At 43.7% G+C, this 17467-nt stretch overlaps 2 protein-coding genes across 4 annotated transcripts; one reads left to right on the top strand and one right to left on the bottom strand.

Annotated features, from left to right (window-relative positions):
* Positions 1–1368: 1368 nt before the first annotated feature.
* On the bottom strand, positions 1369–13487 carry NKIRAS1 (NFKB inhibitor interacting Ras like 1; the record flags this gene model as incomplete). Its single annotated transcript, XM_083376667.1, has 3 exons — positions 1369–1665; positions 11529–11770; positions 13394–13487. 3 exons carry the CDS (start codon positions 13485–13487, stop codon positions 1426–1428), a joined length of 576 nt encoding a protein of 191 aa, XP_083232793.1. The 3' UTR covers positions 1369–1425.
* Positions 13488–14220: 733 nt separating this feature from the next.
* RPL15 (ribosomal protein L15) lies at positions 14221–17467 on the top strand. Of its 3 annotated transcripts, none has more exons than XM_083376110.1 (4): positions 14221–14262; positions 15586–15770; positions 16129–16265; positions 17063–17467. In XM_083376110.1, the coding sequence occupies exons 2-4, from the start codon at positions 15599–15601 to the stop codon at positions 17366–17368; spliced, it is 615 nt and encodes a 204-aa protein (XP_083232236.1). In that variant the 5' UTR covers positions 14221–14262; positions 15586–15598; the 3' UTR covers positions 17369–17467. The 3 variants fall into 3 exon arrangements, with proteins under 3 accessions (XP_083232236.1, XP_083232237.1, XP_083232238.1); XM_083376111.1 differs by having other exon boundaries at positions 14239–14363; XM_083376112.1 differs by having other exon boundaries at positions 14248–14267; positions 15594–15770.

Raw genomic sequence — 17467 nt, 5'->3', positions numbered from 1 at the left:
AGCCCTTTTGAATTGTTCAGTCTAGCACTGTCTTGATTTGTTGGGGACTACAGTTCCTAAAACATCCAGCCAGTGGGATTAGCCATATCAATTAGGAATTCTGGAGAAATTTTGACCTAGGTTTGTGATTAGTTGCTCAAATCATCTTTATGTGATGCAGAATATAGCTATGAAGAAAAGTATAGTTAGGAATGCTACTACTTCTTTTTCTAGGGAAGCTCAACTTGTACCTATCTTCATGTTATTTTTGTAAAAAGATCTTTCCACTTCCCTAGGTTTAAATTCTGTATTCATTTGCTTTTATGTCAGTGTACTATTTTTAAGGCACGTAATTGCATAGCAACAATGAATACAATTGAAATAAGAGGTAGGTTGCTTAGAGCTAAAACTGGATGGAGCAATCCTTTCCCATAGTAATGCTCTTTTTTGACTGTACAGACTTAATATATTACTACTGGCTGATTTCAGCTGATATGTTAAGCCATAAATCATAGTTTATGGAATGCCTAGGTCAAACAAAACACTAAGCCAGAATCAAATACTCTTAACATAGTTCTGTGCTTTTCAATCACAGTAACTTTGAGATTTATGTATACTGGGAAATTCCACAAGTTACAAACCCACGCTTCTTAAAGTTGCTGAAAGTGAGAAGCCCTGCTATACCCTTTTAAATGAACCAAGTTACTATTTTTTTTCTGATGCTGTCCTATCCTTTTCATGAAGCTGCTGTCACTGTACAGGGACAGATATTTGTGGGCTTTGACATTGGGGAATGGGATCAAAATTTTCCCCATGTATGTATGAAGTGATTGGAAATTATTTTTTCTTTCTTTAGCCCAATTTCTAGCAATGCTAATAATCACTGTTTTGCAGTACCTGAGATGAATGGCTACTTGATGATAGATACAAATAACAGTGGTTCATCCAAAAGCATCGGTGCTAGCAATATTAGCATACTATAATAAAGGTAATGAAGGTGAAATGTTTATGCTTCACTCAATTCTGTTAGCTTCTCTCTTTCACAAGTTATTTCTCAAAGTCGTAGCACAATGAATAAAGCTATACAATGTATGATCAAAAGAAACAACTTTTTCACCTTGTTCTTTCATTTTTTAATCTGAAATGCCCTTAGATTTTTTGGTAAGTAGTAAGTGAAGTGGCAATATTCCCAATGACTTTAGAATGGCCATTCTAAAAAAAAGGTTTTCTTTCTTTTTTCTACACTCAAGTATTCTCCAGCTTACATTCCCTGAACATATAATTGAATACAGACAACCATGATTATTTCAGTATTTTTATGAAGTGATTTCAGATGCCATTCTCTTCCTGATTTGTGAGAGCTGCTTTGCTCGCTCTAGAAATGAACAACTCTGGAAATGCAAAAGCCGCAGCAGATTCTTGGCCCAGTGGGAAGCATAAGAGCTTTCAGTAATCTTTCTTATTGAATTTGAGTCTCCGACGGGAGAAAGAAAACGTCGATTTGTTCTGTGATTGGTAAAGTTTGCTTGCTAACACCACAAAGGGCTCCATCATTGTCCTTCTGTCCGTTATTGTCACTTCCCATAACTTCACTGTCTCAATCCTAGCCCACTGTTGTGCAACTTCACTCTGTACTTGTCTTTCCTCCAAAAGGTCAGTTTTATTACCCAAAACAATAATTGGCCACTGCAAAGAAGAAATATAACAATCAAAATATTTATATTATTGGGAAGGGAGAGAGACTGGGATCCCCTCTTCCCTACAATTTAGACAGCTGCTATTATTCCAGTAGTCGATCATGCAAAATTCAAACAGATCCATGAGCTGAATAAATAATCCATGAGCTGAATAAATAATCCTTTAGCTCCTTGTAGATGCACTAAAATTTACTTGGTAATCATTAAAATCTTAGTGACATTTCCTGTATTTTATTACTGTTATTTAAAGCATTTACATCTCTATATATTTTAAAACCATTTGTTCCTATAAAGAAGATAACACCTATTTATCCGTTGACCAGAATAAAACAATAAAACAATTATTATACAAGCAATAAAATATATTCTAAAAAGATAGCCACCATTACTGTAGAACAGAATTTAGAAGTGGGCCCAACTTCAAGATACTTGAAAAACTCTGCTTTTAAAAAGAAAGTCAGAGCCAGGCTTAATTAAATGTAGAACAATCCCATTAGATTCAAGAGGTTTCAAATGAATAACTTGGTATCATTAATGTTAATATATTTATTTTAACCATGATTATATCTAGATCCTGCAGAGGGGTATGGAACTTACAGCTCTTGAGATATGCTGAATTGCAATATCCAGTATTGCCAATGAGAAAAGATGCTAGGAAATCTAGCCACCTGATTCAACAGAATCTGCTATCTGCTATTCTTCAGAATAACGACTATGCAAACTAATACTTTTGTTATATAGGCCATCATTTGAGAAAAACTACAAGCACCAGCAATAGCAGTCAGTTATTGTCAGATAAATACCACGGTCATGAATACTATTTCTTTTTCTCCCTTCCAAAGGAAAGATGCTATATATCTGTACCACATGTGGTACTTTGCCACATGGCAGGTGGTAGTGATTGCTAGCCAAGTGTAGCAGGGGAGGGGAATGAACCTAAGTGAGCCAAGCCTGAGGGAAAGGGAGAGGCAGCTGCAGCTACAGCTGCAGTACAGTCTGGGCTCAGCAGAAGCCCCAGGATCCCCGGCAGGGCTCCAGCTGATTGGCGCTTCCAGAAGCAGCTCAGAGCTGGAGGTGAACTGAAGAAAAAAAAGGGAGGGAGAGAGAGGAGAGGCTATAAAAGAACGTGGTTTGGGTGGGGGAAGGGGAAAAAGACAGCAGAAAAGGTTTAATACCTTTAAACAAATGTAATTAGTTTTACCCCCTTTAATTGAGTCAATCTGTGGCTTTTAGAAAGTTTTCTTTGAAAGTAAACTGGCTTAATTTAAAGCTAAAGTTTTTTGCAATTCCCGGAGCCTTTCTGTTTGGGATAGCAACATTGTGGCACGTAACATGCCTAAGGCAGCTTAAAGAGGGGGGAAAACGGAGTTTGTATTTCTTTATTTTTTTGCTTTGCACTTGATTACTGTGTCTTTAAAGGTATAGGGAAGGGATTAGGGGGTGCATTCTGTGGAAGAGCTCAGAAGGGCCAGCTCAGGAGTCTACAAATTTAGAAATAAGTCCTGTGGACTTCAACTCCCAGAATTCCTCACCCAGCCATGAGAGCTGAGGAATTCTGGGAGTTGAAGTCTACAAGTCTTAAAAGTGCCAAGTTTGAAGACCCCTGAACTTCAAACTTGGCACTTTTAAGATTTGTATACTTCAACTCCCAGAATTCCTCAGTGGTAGTGGTGCATATTAATAAACATGGATAAATTCACCATACATTTGTCAGTGCAAGGGGAAAGTGATTCAGCAAAGGAACAGCCACCAAAGAAATTAAAACTGGTACTGTTTTCTTATTAGATTATAGAATAAAATACAAAAGCAAATAGTAGGACACAGTGGGGAGGAAAAACGGGGAAAGTGAGGGGGAGAAGGGAAAAAGAACAGTTCCTCTTTTGCAGTAGAAGGAAGCATTACTGTTGAACCTCAAGTTTTTACTTTTCCATAAAATTATAAACTAGCCATTTCTATAACAACAAATGAATCTAATCAGTAAAGTTTTTGACACCTTGCTAAGCACTGGTGGTACTCAAATATTGTCATGTCCTAAAAGTGGTACAATCTGTGAAAAGGTTGAAAAGCCCTGCAGTAGAGGGTTAGTTAAACACATAGCTCCAAATCCAGCACACAGGTGAGTGTGAATTGTTCAGAGAATGATCAGAGGGAGACGGCAGGCTGGGTTCCAAATGTTTTATTCGCTTCAGCTCCGGACAGCTGACAAGCGGAGAAACCCTTGCTTTTATAGCAAACTGTCAACTGTTACAACGAATCAGGGAACCATATTCTCCCACCTCAAGGGCAGCGACCAATAGCCTGTCGGTAGCTTTGACGGCTCCTGGGCAATTGCGCTTGCACGGCTTGGCAGGGGAATCCGTCAGCTGGCTGGCTTGCTGGCTAAGGGGAGGTGTGTTTAGAAGCCAGCATTCTGACAGCTCGCGGCTGTCAGCTGGGCCGGTTCTCGCGCCTGCGTAATTGCTTTAGGCAGCCTTTTTGACAGCTGTCACTGTCAATGGCTGCTGCCGGCCTGTGCGCGTGCGCGATTTCTTCTGGCAGCCTTTTGACAGCTGTCATCTGTCAATGGCAGCCGCGTTAGGGATTCCCTGGTTGTTCTCGGGTTGGGAGGTTGACCTTGTAATGTCAGTATGTAACACCCCTTTCCCCCCCCCTGGTTTGAACCCCTTAATATATACTTTAACTGAACTGATACAGAAACATTTTAAACAGAGCCGTTGAGTGTCGGCGTGCTTCCAGCCCATTCAAAGTCCGCGAGGTAGGCGGGAGGCCGTCTGGTCCTGTTGAAGCGGCGGAGGAGGGGGCCCTCCTCTTCTGCCGGTGTTTCCTCTGGAGGTGGTGGAGGTGGGAATTGTAAGTCCTGGGATGTTTGCGGTACGCCGGGGTTGTCGCCACTGGACGGTTCGGAATCCCCAGGAGGTGGGCCCAGGGGGAGGTTGGGAAGTGACCTGGGTCGGAGTTGGTCTGTGTGTCTGCGGAGGGTAAGTCCCCTTCCGATGTCTATCCTGTAGGATAAGGGGCCAGTTTGATCCAGGATGACCCCCTGGATCCATTTATCCTTTCCCCCATAGTCCCTGGTCCAGACAATTTGTCCTTGGGCAAATATCCTGGGTGGGGGGTTGCTGACTTCCTCGGCTGCCGGTCTGTCCGGGTGAAGTCTGTCAAGTCTTCTCACCAGCCGGTGGCCCCAGCACATTTCGGCAGGGGATTTCCCGGTGGTGGAGCAGGGCGTAGTGTGGTGAGCCAGGAGGAACTGAGCTAGGCGGCGGTGCCAGTCTCCCACAATGATCTTCCGGAGGGCATCTTTGGTGGCCCTCACCATAACCTCTGCAAGACCGTTAGATGAAGGGTGGAAGGGGGCCAACGTGGCATGCCTAATATAGTTGTTCCTCGTAAAGATCTGAAATTCACGAGAGGTAAATTGAGGCCCGTTGTCGGAGATTAGTACATCGGGGAGGCAATGTGTTGCGAAGATTCCCCTGAGAGCCTGAATGTTGGCAGATGTTGTTGTGCTGGAAACCGGGAGAACCTCCAACCACTTAGAATAACTATCCACTACGATGAGGAAAACCTGTCCCTGGAAGGGGCCAGCAAAATCAATGTGGACGCGGGACCAAGGATTCCGGGTGGTTTTCCACTTGTGAATAGGGGCCTGGGGTTGTACTGGTCGGGACTGCTGGCATAAATAGCAGCCTGCTACGTGAGTTTCGATGTCCTTATCGATTGTCGGCCACCAAACGTAACTACGTGCCAAGGCTTTCATCTTTACGATGCCAGGGTGCCCATCGTGTAATGTGTGTAGGACTTTGGGTCTGTGCATGGGCGGCACTATCACTCTGTAGCCCCAGAGTATACAGCCTAAGTGAGAGGTTAACTCATTTCGTCTTGTGAAATACGGTTGGAAATCAGGGCCTGGGCTAACAGACTGCCACCCGGAAGATACCCATGCCAGTACCCTGCTGAGGGTTTTGTCTTTGCCAGTTGCGGCAGCGATATCCTTTGCTGTCAAGGGGCACTCTTGGAGCTCTTGGATGGCTAAGATGTGACCAGCCGAAGCTGGGTCAGGGTCTACTTGGGGTAGGGGCAGCCTGCTGAGGCCGTCTGCGTGGCTCATTTCCCAGCCCAGTTTGTAAATTAATTGGTAGGAATAAGCTGAGAGGAACGTTGTCAACCGCAGCATTCGAGGGGACAATATTTGGGGAGTTTGACGGTCCCAGGTGAATAGCCCAAGCAATGGCTTATGGTCCGTGAATATAGTGAATGGCCAGCCATAAAGATAATCGTGGAATTTTTTAATGCCCGCCACGATGGCCAGTGCCTCTTTGTCGATCTGGGCATAGTTCCTTTCAGCTTTGGAGAGGGTCCTCGAATAATAAGCAACCGGCGCCTGTGTCCCGTCGCTTAGGAGGTGGCTCAAAACTGCTCCAATCCCATATGGGGACGCGTCACATGCTATGCAGAGGGGTTTATCTTCCTTGTAATGGGAAATGGCTGTGTTGTTTGACAGCATCTGTTTCAGTTTTTTTAAACTATTGTCGTGGACTGTTGTCCACTGCCATAATGCCCCTTTGTCTAGTAACCTATGCAGAGGTTCTGCTATTGTTGCCTTCCTGGGTAGGAAGGCGTGATAAATTTCAAGAGCCCCAGGAATGCTTGGAGGTCTGTCTTGTTTTTAGGGGTCGGGGCAGCCTTGATAGCTAGGATTTTTGAATTTGTGGGGTGGATTCCCTGTGAATCTATTCTATAGCCCAAGAACTCCGTGGAAGGGACTCCTATGGAGCATTTTTCACGTTTGAGTTTTAATCCTGCTCTGCGGAATCTGGTTAGCACTTCGTGCAGTCTGGCTGCTAAAGTGCTCTCGGAATCCCCTGCGATGAGGACGTCATCGAAGTAGGGGCAAACCCCTGGGATTCCTTTCAGGGTTCTCTCCATGACTTCCTGGAAAATGCCAGGAGCCACTGAAATTCCGAATTGGAGACGGGTCACCCTGAAAGCCCCTCAGTGTGTGACGATGGTTTGGGCATCAGCTGTTTCCCTACCGACAGGGAACTGGAGGAACGCATGTGCCAGATCGAGTTTTGCAAAAATGGAGCCTGAACCAATTTCTGACAGGACGTCCTTAACTGCAGGGACCGGCTAAGCGTGGGGGTTCAATGCGCGGTTGAGGGTCGCTTTGTAATCTGTGCAGATCCTCACGTCCCCATTTGGCTTGACCGGCGTGACTATTGGGGTCTCCCAGGTCCCACTGTCAGTGGGTTCCAGGACCCCTAGGGTGACTAGGCGGTCCAATTCACTGTCAATCTTTTGTTTTAGGGCAAAGGGGACCCTTCTGGCTTTGATTCTGATAGGACCGATCTCAGGTTTGAGCTTGAGATCTATGGGGGGGCCTGTGTACCTGCCTAATGTCCCATCGAAAACATCAGCGAACATTTTGCAGACGTTTTCCAGGGTCTGAGACTGGAAGCGGTTCATTCCTTCTATGCGGATGCCCAGAGCCTCGAACCAGCCCAGGCTGATGAGGCTGGCCCTGGGTCCTTCCGTGATCTGAGCTAAGAGGTGTCCTTGAAATTTTTTGAATCCTACTCTTAACTTTGCCTGCCCCTTTAAGCTTTTGGGAGCGCCTTGAAAGTCAGCAAGTAAGATTCGGGAAGGCTGTAGGGGAATGCGGCACTTGCACTTAAAACTGATTTTCTGGAGAGTGTCCCAGGATAGGATAGAGACGGAGGACCCTGAGTCCACTTCCATCTTGCATGGGACCCCCTGGATCTCAACCCAGATCTTAATTTTAGCTTGTAGGTGATGGGTGGCACAGGGCTTCTGGCTGGAGAGGATGGATAGTACAGTTTTTTGGGGTGGGCGGGAAAACTTAGTCCTACCTGATGGAATTTCCTCAAGTTTGTGGAGGGTCTCCCAGTTTTGGCTGCGGCACACGGAGCAGATATGCCCGGTCTTCCCGCATCCATGGCACTTGGCGTTTCTGAATCGGCAAGTGGCTTTGGCGTGGGCCCCGCTGCAGCTGGCGCACCTGGCCCTGGTGTCTGCAGGGATGGTTTTTTGGCTGGCGCCTCCTGGCTTGGTCGGTCTGCGGTTCCCCTTGCGGCTGGCGGCCATTCTGTTGAATCGGGGAATGATCGCGTCTACACCAGAATCGTCCTCTGGGGCCTTGGTGCCAGGCTCCCTGGCCTGATGGACTGAACCGCTGGGGCTGCCTCCAAATACCGAGGAGTCTTCGCGATGGCTATCTTCGTACGCCATGATCTCCAACGTGAGCTCCGCGAGGTCCATTTTGGGTTTTGCCACCAGCTTCCATTGAAGCCGCTCATTTTGAAGGCCGGCGATGATCTGGTCTCTGACTCAGTCCTCCAGATCCGGGAATTGGCATCTGTGGGCAGCGTGGCGAACCCCCGCGATGAATGTGGTGGGTGACTCGCCTGGTTGCTGTCGACGGCGAGCGAAGTGGAGCCGCCAGTACAATTCTGACCGTCTGGGCATAAAACGCTTGCTGAGGCATTCAGTCAGCTCAGCATATGGTATCTTGGCGACCGGGTCCGGGCTGCAGAGTCCTACGGCGATGTCATAGACGGCCGGTTCACTGAGGCAGAGTAGTGCCATGGCCTTGTGGCGATCTTCCGTTATCTTGTTCACAACGAGGTACTCCTCAACCTGCCCCCAGTGCGACTCCCACCCCTCAGGGTGTCGGACGTCGAACTCTCTGATATGTCCGAGGTTTGCCATAGCCTGGGTCTGCGGTACCGTTCGAGCGAGTAGAAGGGTTTTCCTTGCCCTCAGCCAGTGACTTCAGCAGTGACTTGAGCGGCTGGAGGAGTATGGAACTCCTTCTAGCCGTGACTTAGCTCAGTGACTAGCTCTGTTGTACTGGGATCCCACTGTCGTTGCCAGGTGAATGGTTCGGAGAATGATCAGAGGGAGACGGCAGGCTGGGTTCCAAACGTTTTATTCGCTTCAGCTCCGGACAGCTGACAAGCGGAGAAACCCTTGCTTTTATAGCGAACTGTCAACTGTTACAATGAATCAGGGAACCGTATTCTCCCGCCTCAAGGGCAGCGACCAATAGCCTGTCGGTATCTTTGACGGCTCCCGGGCAATTGAGCTTGCGCGGCTTGGCAGGGGAATCCGTCATCTGGCTGGCTTGCTGGCTAAGGGGAGGTGTGTTTAGAAGCCGGCGATCTGACAGCTCGCGGCTGTCAGCTGGGCCGGTTCTCATGCCTGCATAATTGCTTTAGGCAGCCTTTTTGACAGCTGTCACTTTCAATGGCTGCTGCCGTCCTGTGCGCGTGCGCGATTTCTTCCGGCAGCCTTTTGACAGCTGTCATCTGTCAACGGCTGCCGCGTTAGGGATTCCCTGGTTGTTCTCGGGTCGGGAGGTTGACCTTGTAATGTCAGTATGTAACAGAGTGAATGTGTTTTATACATTCAGTTCTATTAGCTACCAATATTTAAACACAGGACTGTATTTTGGTTGCTTTTAGAAATATGTTAACAGTAGAGAAAAAGACCAGTTTGGTCTAGTGATTGCAGCATCATAGTGGAAACTATTTTGAGTTCTAGGCATGAAAGCTGTCTGAGTGACTTTGAGCCAGGCACTCTCTCTCAGGAGTATTAGGTAACTTTGAATTATTTATGAAAATAAGAAAGTGGCGGTTAAAAACTCACTATGGTCAAAAAACGTATTCTATTGTTAGGTGGAGCAGCTATAATAAATTTAAACAAATTTAAATAAGAATTCTGTAAACAGGATCTATGATGAGGCAATTAGAAAAGAAGCTTTATATTGATGTGGTTATTATTTGCAGAGACATGAGAAAAATGTCTATATTTGTCATTCATTCAAAAAATAAGAACTATTAATTTAACGTTGGCAAAAGAGAATATTACTGGAAGAACAGAAAATCATGCAAATCCATTATATGGACTATAGAATTATAGAAATTGTTATTGTTTTTTAAATACTACCAGACTATACAATGTTTATCAAATATTAAGGAGATTATGTTAAAAATCAATAAAATATATTTTTAAAAAACAATTGCCTAAGGAAATTATAATTTAAAATATTTTGAAATATCAGTCTTGGAACAGACTGAGTGAGAAGGAGAAACAACAGCAGCAGTAACTTCTTATTTAGGACTTCTGTATAAAAGGGAAATTAGGTAGTTTTTACCTTTTCTGACAGAAGAAAGGTAGAAATTAACAGATCCCAATTACAAAACACCGAAAATCTACTGTCTTCTTAAGAGTCTCAAGACAGAATTAAAGTCAGATAGTCCTCTACTTTCAACAACTGAGTCCAAAATTTCTGTTGCTAAATGAATTTTGCCCCATTTTATGACCTTTCTTGCCACAGTTGTTAAGTAAATCACTGTAGCTGTTAATTTACCGTAGTTGCATGGTTAAGTGAATTTGGCTTTCCTGTTAACTTTGCTTGCGAGAAGGTTATACATTGCATCATAAATATGAATCAGTTGCCAAGCATCCAAATTCTGGTCATATAACCATAGGGATGCTGCAATGGTCATAAGTGAAGAATGTCATAAGCATTTTTTTCGGAGTCACTCAAACTTTTAACAGTCACTAAACAAATAGTTGAAAGTTGAGGACTACTGTATACTTTTTAAATAACTTACTATAATGCTACATTCAGCTCATGAAATCAGCAAGCCAAAATATTACACAAATATTTCCTTTGCAACACCTAATGCTATGTAACTGTACCCACCTGAAAACTTGTTTTAGATGGTCCCAGATGAGTTTCTCTGCCTGTGTGCATTTTGTCAAAAACATTTAATCTCACTGGAAGTTCAATTCTACAATTTATTAAAAGTAAGTGTGTGTGTGTGAAATCACTCAGTGAGGCAAGATAGAGAATCTTTGTAGCTAATACTTAGGGCACTTTCACCTTAAAGACTCACATAGAAATACTCCAAATTATGACCTGGATTTTGTCTAAATCAAATTGCCTCTTATGACAAGCAGTAGGACTAAGTCACCTATCCATTTCCAATAGTAGTATCATGGTTATTTATTTATTTATTTATTTATTTATTTATTTTATTACATTTCTATACCGCCCTTTCCTGAAGGACTCAGGGCGGTTTACAGGGTAATTAAAAAACCGAAATACAAAAGTTAAAACAGATTTAAAAAGAAAAAATTATATGTGCCCCTGTCAAATAAAACCCCAGTTAAAATAAGATTGATCCTCAGCCTGGGCCAGAGAGCTCGAAGAGCCAGGTCTTCAGGCCCCGGCAGAATGAACGGAGGTCGGGGGCAGTCCTCAGCTCCACTGGCTGCTGGTTCCAAAGGGCAGGCGCCCCCACTGAGAAGGCCCTATCCCTGGGTGTTGCCCACCAGCAATCTCTTACCGGTGGGACCCTGAGAAGACCCTCCCTGTGGGAGCGCACTGGACGAAGGGAACTTGATGCTGGCAGCAGGTGTTCCCTCAGATATCCCGGACCCAAGCCTCAGAAGAAATGGACTCCCTCCCTCAGAAGAAATGGACTCCCTCCATTTCTTCTGAGGGAGATTCTTCTAAAGAGATTGAGAGGCAGAAGGGTCAGGAAAGAAGAGAAAGCAAAAGAAAACCTGTTCAGTAAGAAGGAGTCTACTTAGACAATACTGTACGTCATCCATGCCAAGCAACTCTTTATAGTGAGAAGTGAAGGTGCTTCCCTTTCTTTGACCTTCAACCTATAATTTCTGACACATTCAAAATAGCATGATAACTAATAAGCAGTCTGGAAAATAGTTTAAATAATAAGCTCATATAGCTTTATGGAACAAATACTAATAATAGTGCAAATAGATTGAAAAAAAATAAAAGGAACAGTCTTTTACCTCTTTCTTTTCTCTAAACTTGTCAATCTCCTTTTTGAGCCACTTAACTTTCTGAAAAGATTCCAGACTATTTACAGCATACACTAGAATGAAGCCATCTGCCATATAATAATAATGTTTTGGGAAATCATCCTCTTCTTGCAGTCCTTGGGTGTCATACAAACGTAATTGTTCTTTTAGTCCTCGATCTGTTTCAGCCACAGCGATATATACATCTTCCATATTTCTGCTGTACTCTTCACCTATTTTTGTTTGAAATAAAGAGCAACCATTTCTTGGGGGGGGGGAAAATTCTAACATTGATGTTTTACACAAGCTATAGCTTGGTTCAGGAAAATGCCTACAAGGAATATCTAATTCTTTAGATCTTCTTAGTTTGCATTTTGTGAAAAATGTAATTAACCTATACTGACTACTGCAAATATGTTACATGGATCATTTTACATCTATTACCATCAGGCAGAATTTATTAATCATTAAAGTGGCAGTTATGTTAGACCAGACATGTCAAACACAAGGCCCGGGGACCGGATGCGGCCTGCGAAGTGGTTTCATGTGGTCCGCGAAGCCATCCTGGAAACAGTAAGGGAACGGCCCCCGCTGTCTTGGCCTCGGCCCAGGCTAGCCAGGAGCTAATGTACAATTTCGTGGTGGTCATCTATGCTGAAATACATTCAGTCTTAGCTCCACAAGGCCATCTGGAAACAGCGAGGCACCGGCCTGTGCCATGTCGGCACTGCCCCCTTGGCGCATGCTGGGGAGGTATCACCCTTTGTGAGGAATGAAGAAATGCACAATTGCTTGGAAGTGGCCAGCACATGGTCCTGCCTACTTTGGGCAGGCTAGGGGTTGGGGCAGCGTTGTGCTTCTCTTCAGATTCATGCCACCTGGCTCAGCCTCTTGGCACTGTGAGTAGAGCACCCTGCTACCTGCCAAAACCGGGCAGGCTAGGGGCTGGGCAGCATTGCATAGGTAACATCAACTCTCACGCTGCTCATGGCATCCCCTCCCATAGAGCCCACCAAGCTGGATATGTGAAGTAGGCGAGGGCCATGTGCTGGCCATTTCCAGGCAATGGTGCATTTCTTCATTCCTCACGAAGGATGACATACCCAGCTGTGTTTCTTGCCTGTTTTTCTCCCTCATCTCAAATATTTTCCCACCACTCTGTTGTTTGAAGGAAGGAAGGAAGGAGAGGGAAGGTCTGAGGGAAGTCCTACCTTAGTCCTGCCCTGCTGTCCTTTCACCATCCCCTTGCCCACGCCTCCTGGCCTATGCTGGGGGGGTCTCCCTATTGCTAAGGAAGCTTTGGATACAAAGCCAGGTCTCATCACACGGAGAGGGAATGGGCCTCCCTCTTGATTTTGCCCTTGTACCCATCATGAGCAACCTGGCTAAGGAGAACAAGCACAGCAGCAGCATTGAGGAGGAGATAAATGCAGCTGGGCACCCCCTTGGGGAAGTGGGGCTGGGCTTAGTGCCGTGGGTGCTTGAGGGCTGGGCTAGGCATTTGATCTCCGTGCCACCGTCCAGTCCCCCCCATGGCCTAAGGGGAACAGTGAGGCTCCTCCAGTGGACCATGCCTTGGCACTTCCCTGGTCCCATCTCCTTCTGCCAGAGACCCTCAGATCTGTCCCACTCCTGCCCAAGCCCCCATAGGCACCCTTGACACAAATGATGTAGAGCTGGCCATGCCCACCCAGTAGGCCATACGCACTCCAGCCATGCCCACCCAGTACACCACGCCCACCCTGGCCACACCCAGCTGCCCCCCCCCGAGGGCAACCGCAATGCTGATGCGGCCCTCAATGAAATTGAGTTTGACACCCCTGTGTTAGACAATAAAAAATAGGCACCTCTCTTACCAATAGTGTGATTACCATACAGAACTTGTTCCAAGATGGCCGTCTTTCCCACTGAACACATTCCACAAACCACCACTTTGAAGCCCTTTCCCATCTTCTTTCAGATTAGAAATCCAGAACCTATAGACCACCCAGAATAGAAGTTATTTTTCTCATTTCATGGTTTAAAGATAAAAGTATGCTATTGCTCTATATAACTGAACTGAGTCGATTCCTTTTTAAATTACATGACAACTCTCCTTAGAACTTAAGATTTATCCATATTTCTGGAGGAACCTGTAAAAGGTTTCTAGAACTATTTTTTTCCATTTACAAAATATAAGCTGCTTTGCAAAAAATTAATGAAACTGGAAGTTATTTTTTTTCTAAAGATCAACAAATAAAAGGATTTTAAATAAAAGGGATGTTAAATATGAAAGAATTATTCTGTATTTCACTTTAACACGATGAACTTCGAATTCTGGAATAAAATTCGAATTTAATTTAAAACAAGAACTCAGCCATCACCTTCCCATCCAGCCCATTTCATAGACCGTACGAAATAAACCATCAAGATGAAAGTGTATTTCTAAAGCATTCTATCATTAATAGTAATTAAAGCAGTCCCAAAGTGTGATTAAGGAGAATCTTTTCTAGGATAATTTCCACATCTAGATGCCTTTAAATCAACATAACTTGCAAAGAACGAGTAGCCAAGTCACAGTGATCAATTTCATCCCATTGCGTGAAAGTCCACGCTCTAATATCATGTCTTCCCCATGAACTACATTTCCCAGCAAGCATCTGACCGCGGAGTCTTTCCTGCCCTTCTCTGTTGCAAAGCATTTTGGGAGAGAGGCCTCTTCCTTTCCGGTTTCGAGCGCTTTCTGGTAAGGTGGCTTGGGCGATTTCTGCGGACGGTGTATCCATTATCATCCTGCAGTCTGGAGGCTTTTTGCACCAATTTTGCTGCGGATTCTTACGGATCGAGGTTTGGGGAGAGAGGACGATTATGTTTTGGCAGCTGTGAAAGAAAAAGAAGGGTTTTTAGGGTCTGGTTGGCAGGATGGTGTCTTGGGCCTTATGCTACCGGGCGACATGGTCAAGTGAAAAAAGATGGAAGGATGAGAATGGAAACGAAAATAAATCTTCGAAATGCTTGGCTCCTCTGGCATCGGCGCTTTTCTTACAGCTCAGAATTATGGTGAAAATCGAGCGATGACCGACCATGCCGTCTTTGCTCAGTGCAAACCTCTGCGGGGTGGGGGGTGGGGAGGAAGGAACTCGTAAGTAGTAGAGCAGACTTATTAATTTGCTCACACACGCGCACCTCTTCCTCCTATCGTGTCCCAGGAACAACCCTGTGAGGTGGATTGGGCTAATAGAGAGTGATTGGCCCAAAGTCACCCAGCTGGCTTTAATGGCTGAGGCGGTATTTGAGCTGAAGGTTTCCTGCTTTCTAGGCTGTTGCCTTAACCATTAGGCTCCTGCACGAAACCTGAGTTTCATTCAGTGGTTTTTCTATTCAAATCTGACTGATAGTCAAGAGGAGGGGACTGCTGTGAGAGTTCATGAGAATAAAAAATAGAACTGAAATAGAAAATTAAGAATAACTCCCAAATTGGCAGACTTGTTTTAAGGCTTTTTTTTAGATAGTGCCGGTAAATGATGTAAAATATTCCTCCTTGCAATATTTAGGTAGCTGCTGTCAGAAAAGGTTATCCATGCAATTGGTACAAAGCAGTAACTTACGTTTTTGAATAAAGCTAAAACCTATAAAATTTAAGAAAAAATTCTACCTTGGTAAAAACAGACTTACGTATATGATACATATGTATTCACGTGTTTTGTGTGTATGGTGTATATATAGTAAGCAGTAACTGATTGAAATTGTATCGTAGACATTGGCTTCAGAAGCTGATAGAAGAAGGCAAAAGTTATGACATGCAAAGCAAGGGGGGCGGTTGACACATTTATCTGTAGGACTGAAATTAAAATCATTTTTATGAGTATGTGCCTTCTTACCAGCACATTAGCAGGAAAAAAAACATGGCATCCAAAGAATAATGGCATATTTTTTATGGATTTACTTACTAGTTAGTTTCATGGAGTTTTTATTTTTAGATACTTAAGAGCATTATTCTTTTAAAAGAGTCCTTTTTAGTACATGCCTTAAAGTAATATGATGTAACATAATTCTGTATTTTCTTTAGTAGGTAAGTCATAATGGGTGCCTACAAGTATATCCAAGAACTATGGAGGAAGAAGCAGTCTGATGTAATGCGTTTCCTCCTGCGTGTCCGTTGCTGGCAATATCGCCAGTTATCGGCACTTCATCGAGCTCCTCGCCCAACCAGACCAGACAAAGCCCGCAGGCTGGGATATAAAGCCAAGCAAGGTAATGGGAATATTTAAAAAGTTTTCTTGCTCTATATGTTTTATTGCATGCTTACTACATACATGGAGAGAAAAAAACCTGATCTGATACAATGCTCACTACAGGGATTATTATTATAAATTAACTGGCACCTAGCTATACATCCAGAGGATAAACTGCAGGAAACATCTGAAAAGTCAAGTTGATGGAAAGGAAACTTAAGTAAAACAGCAAATCTTAAGATTTTCTTTTGTCTGTATTATGTGAATAATTTCTGGTTGGGGTTTTTTTTTTGTGCTGTAAATCATCTTGAGATAACAAAATGGACATATGTGGATCAAAAATACGGAATAGCCAGATGTTATTTTTTCTGTTGTAGGTTATGTCATCTATCGCATCAGAGTTCGTCGTGGTGGTCGTAAACGTCCAGTTCCTAAGGGTGCTACTTATGGAAAGCCTGTGCATCATGGTGTGAACCAGCTGAAATTTGCCCGGAGTCTGCAGTCTGTAGCAGAAGTAAGTAAATCTGGAGAAGAACCATGTGAAATTTTAGAAGTCTGTGATCTATAGCATAGTATATATATTATAAATTATACTATAGTAATATTACAATGTAATGTAGTCTAGCATGTATTAAAACTACTAAGTTCAAGTAATGAAAATATTCCTAAGTGATTAATAGTGATGGTGTAGTGTTTCTAATACTAGGTAGAATGTCTCTTTTATTTATAAACAATACTGTGATAAATAACTGTATATAGCAGTACAGAAATAAATTGGAAATAAGATTAGAAATGGATTTAATTAAGTCAATTATTGGTGGGTTGAATTAGATTTTAAGGATTATCTGTATTCCTTATTTTTTCAGGAAACATAGTTAATTTAAATGCTATGTTATCATAGCTCACATGCGAACTCTCCCCTAAACGCAAAATTCTGGCTTGTGGGCAAACCAATATGTTTTTAATTATACAGAAAACCACATTGAGCAAATGAATGTTTGTGGGAGGCTGACATTATTGAAGCAGCATTGTTTAGGAATGATAGTTAATAGTGAGAATAGCTATTACTAATATCTGAGTAAAGCAACTGATCAAAGCATAGCACCTGTGGAATCAAAATATTCAGAGCTGGGAAAACATGAGAGATGGCCACTGAGAAAATGAAATACATGTAAAGAAAGGAAATATTAAATTACCTGTAAGTACTTTAGTCTTTAAATGCTGTTTCTTTTACGTCACGTTTTTCAATCTGATTTCACTTGTATGCTATATATAGGTACAGATACATATATTTAAACTTTTATTTTCTAGGAGCGTGCTGGCCGACACTGTGGAGCCTTAAGAGTGCTGAATTCTTACTGGGTGGGTGAGGATTCCACATACAAGTTCTTTGAGGTCATTCTGATTGATCCTTTCCACAAAGCTATCAGGCGCAATCCAGATACGCAATGGATCACCAAACCAGTTCACAAACACAGAGAGATGCGTGGGCTGACCTCCGCTGGCAGGAAGAGCCGTGGCCTTGGCAAAGGCCACAAGTTCCATCACACAATCGGTGGATCGCGTCGTGCTGCATGGAGACGACATAATACTTTGCAGCTTCATCGTTATCGCTGATCCTTTTCATGGAGACAGCATAACACTTTGCAGCTTCATCATCGCTGATCCTTTTGATTTTGAATTTATCACAATAAAAAGTCAGATTTTACATTTACA

Source organism: Vipera ursinii, assembly GCF_947247035.1.
Source record: "Vipera ursinii genome assembly, chromosome: Z".
Classification (NCBI taxonomy): domain Eukaryota; kingdom Metazoa; phylum Chordata; class Lepidosauria; order Squamata; family Viperidae; genus Vipera; species Vipera ursinii.
Note: the sequence above shows the minus strand (reverse complement) of the source record. Positions and strands in the feature narration are given on the sequence as shown.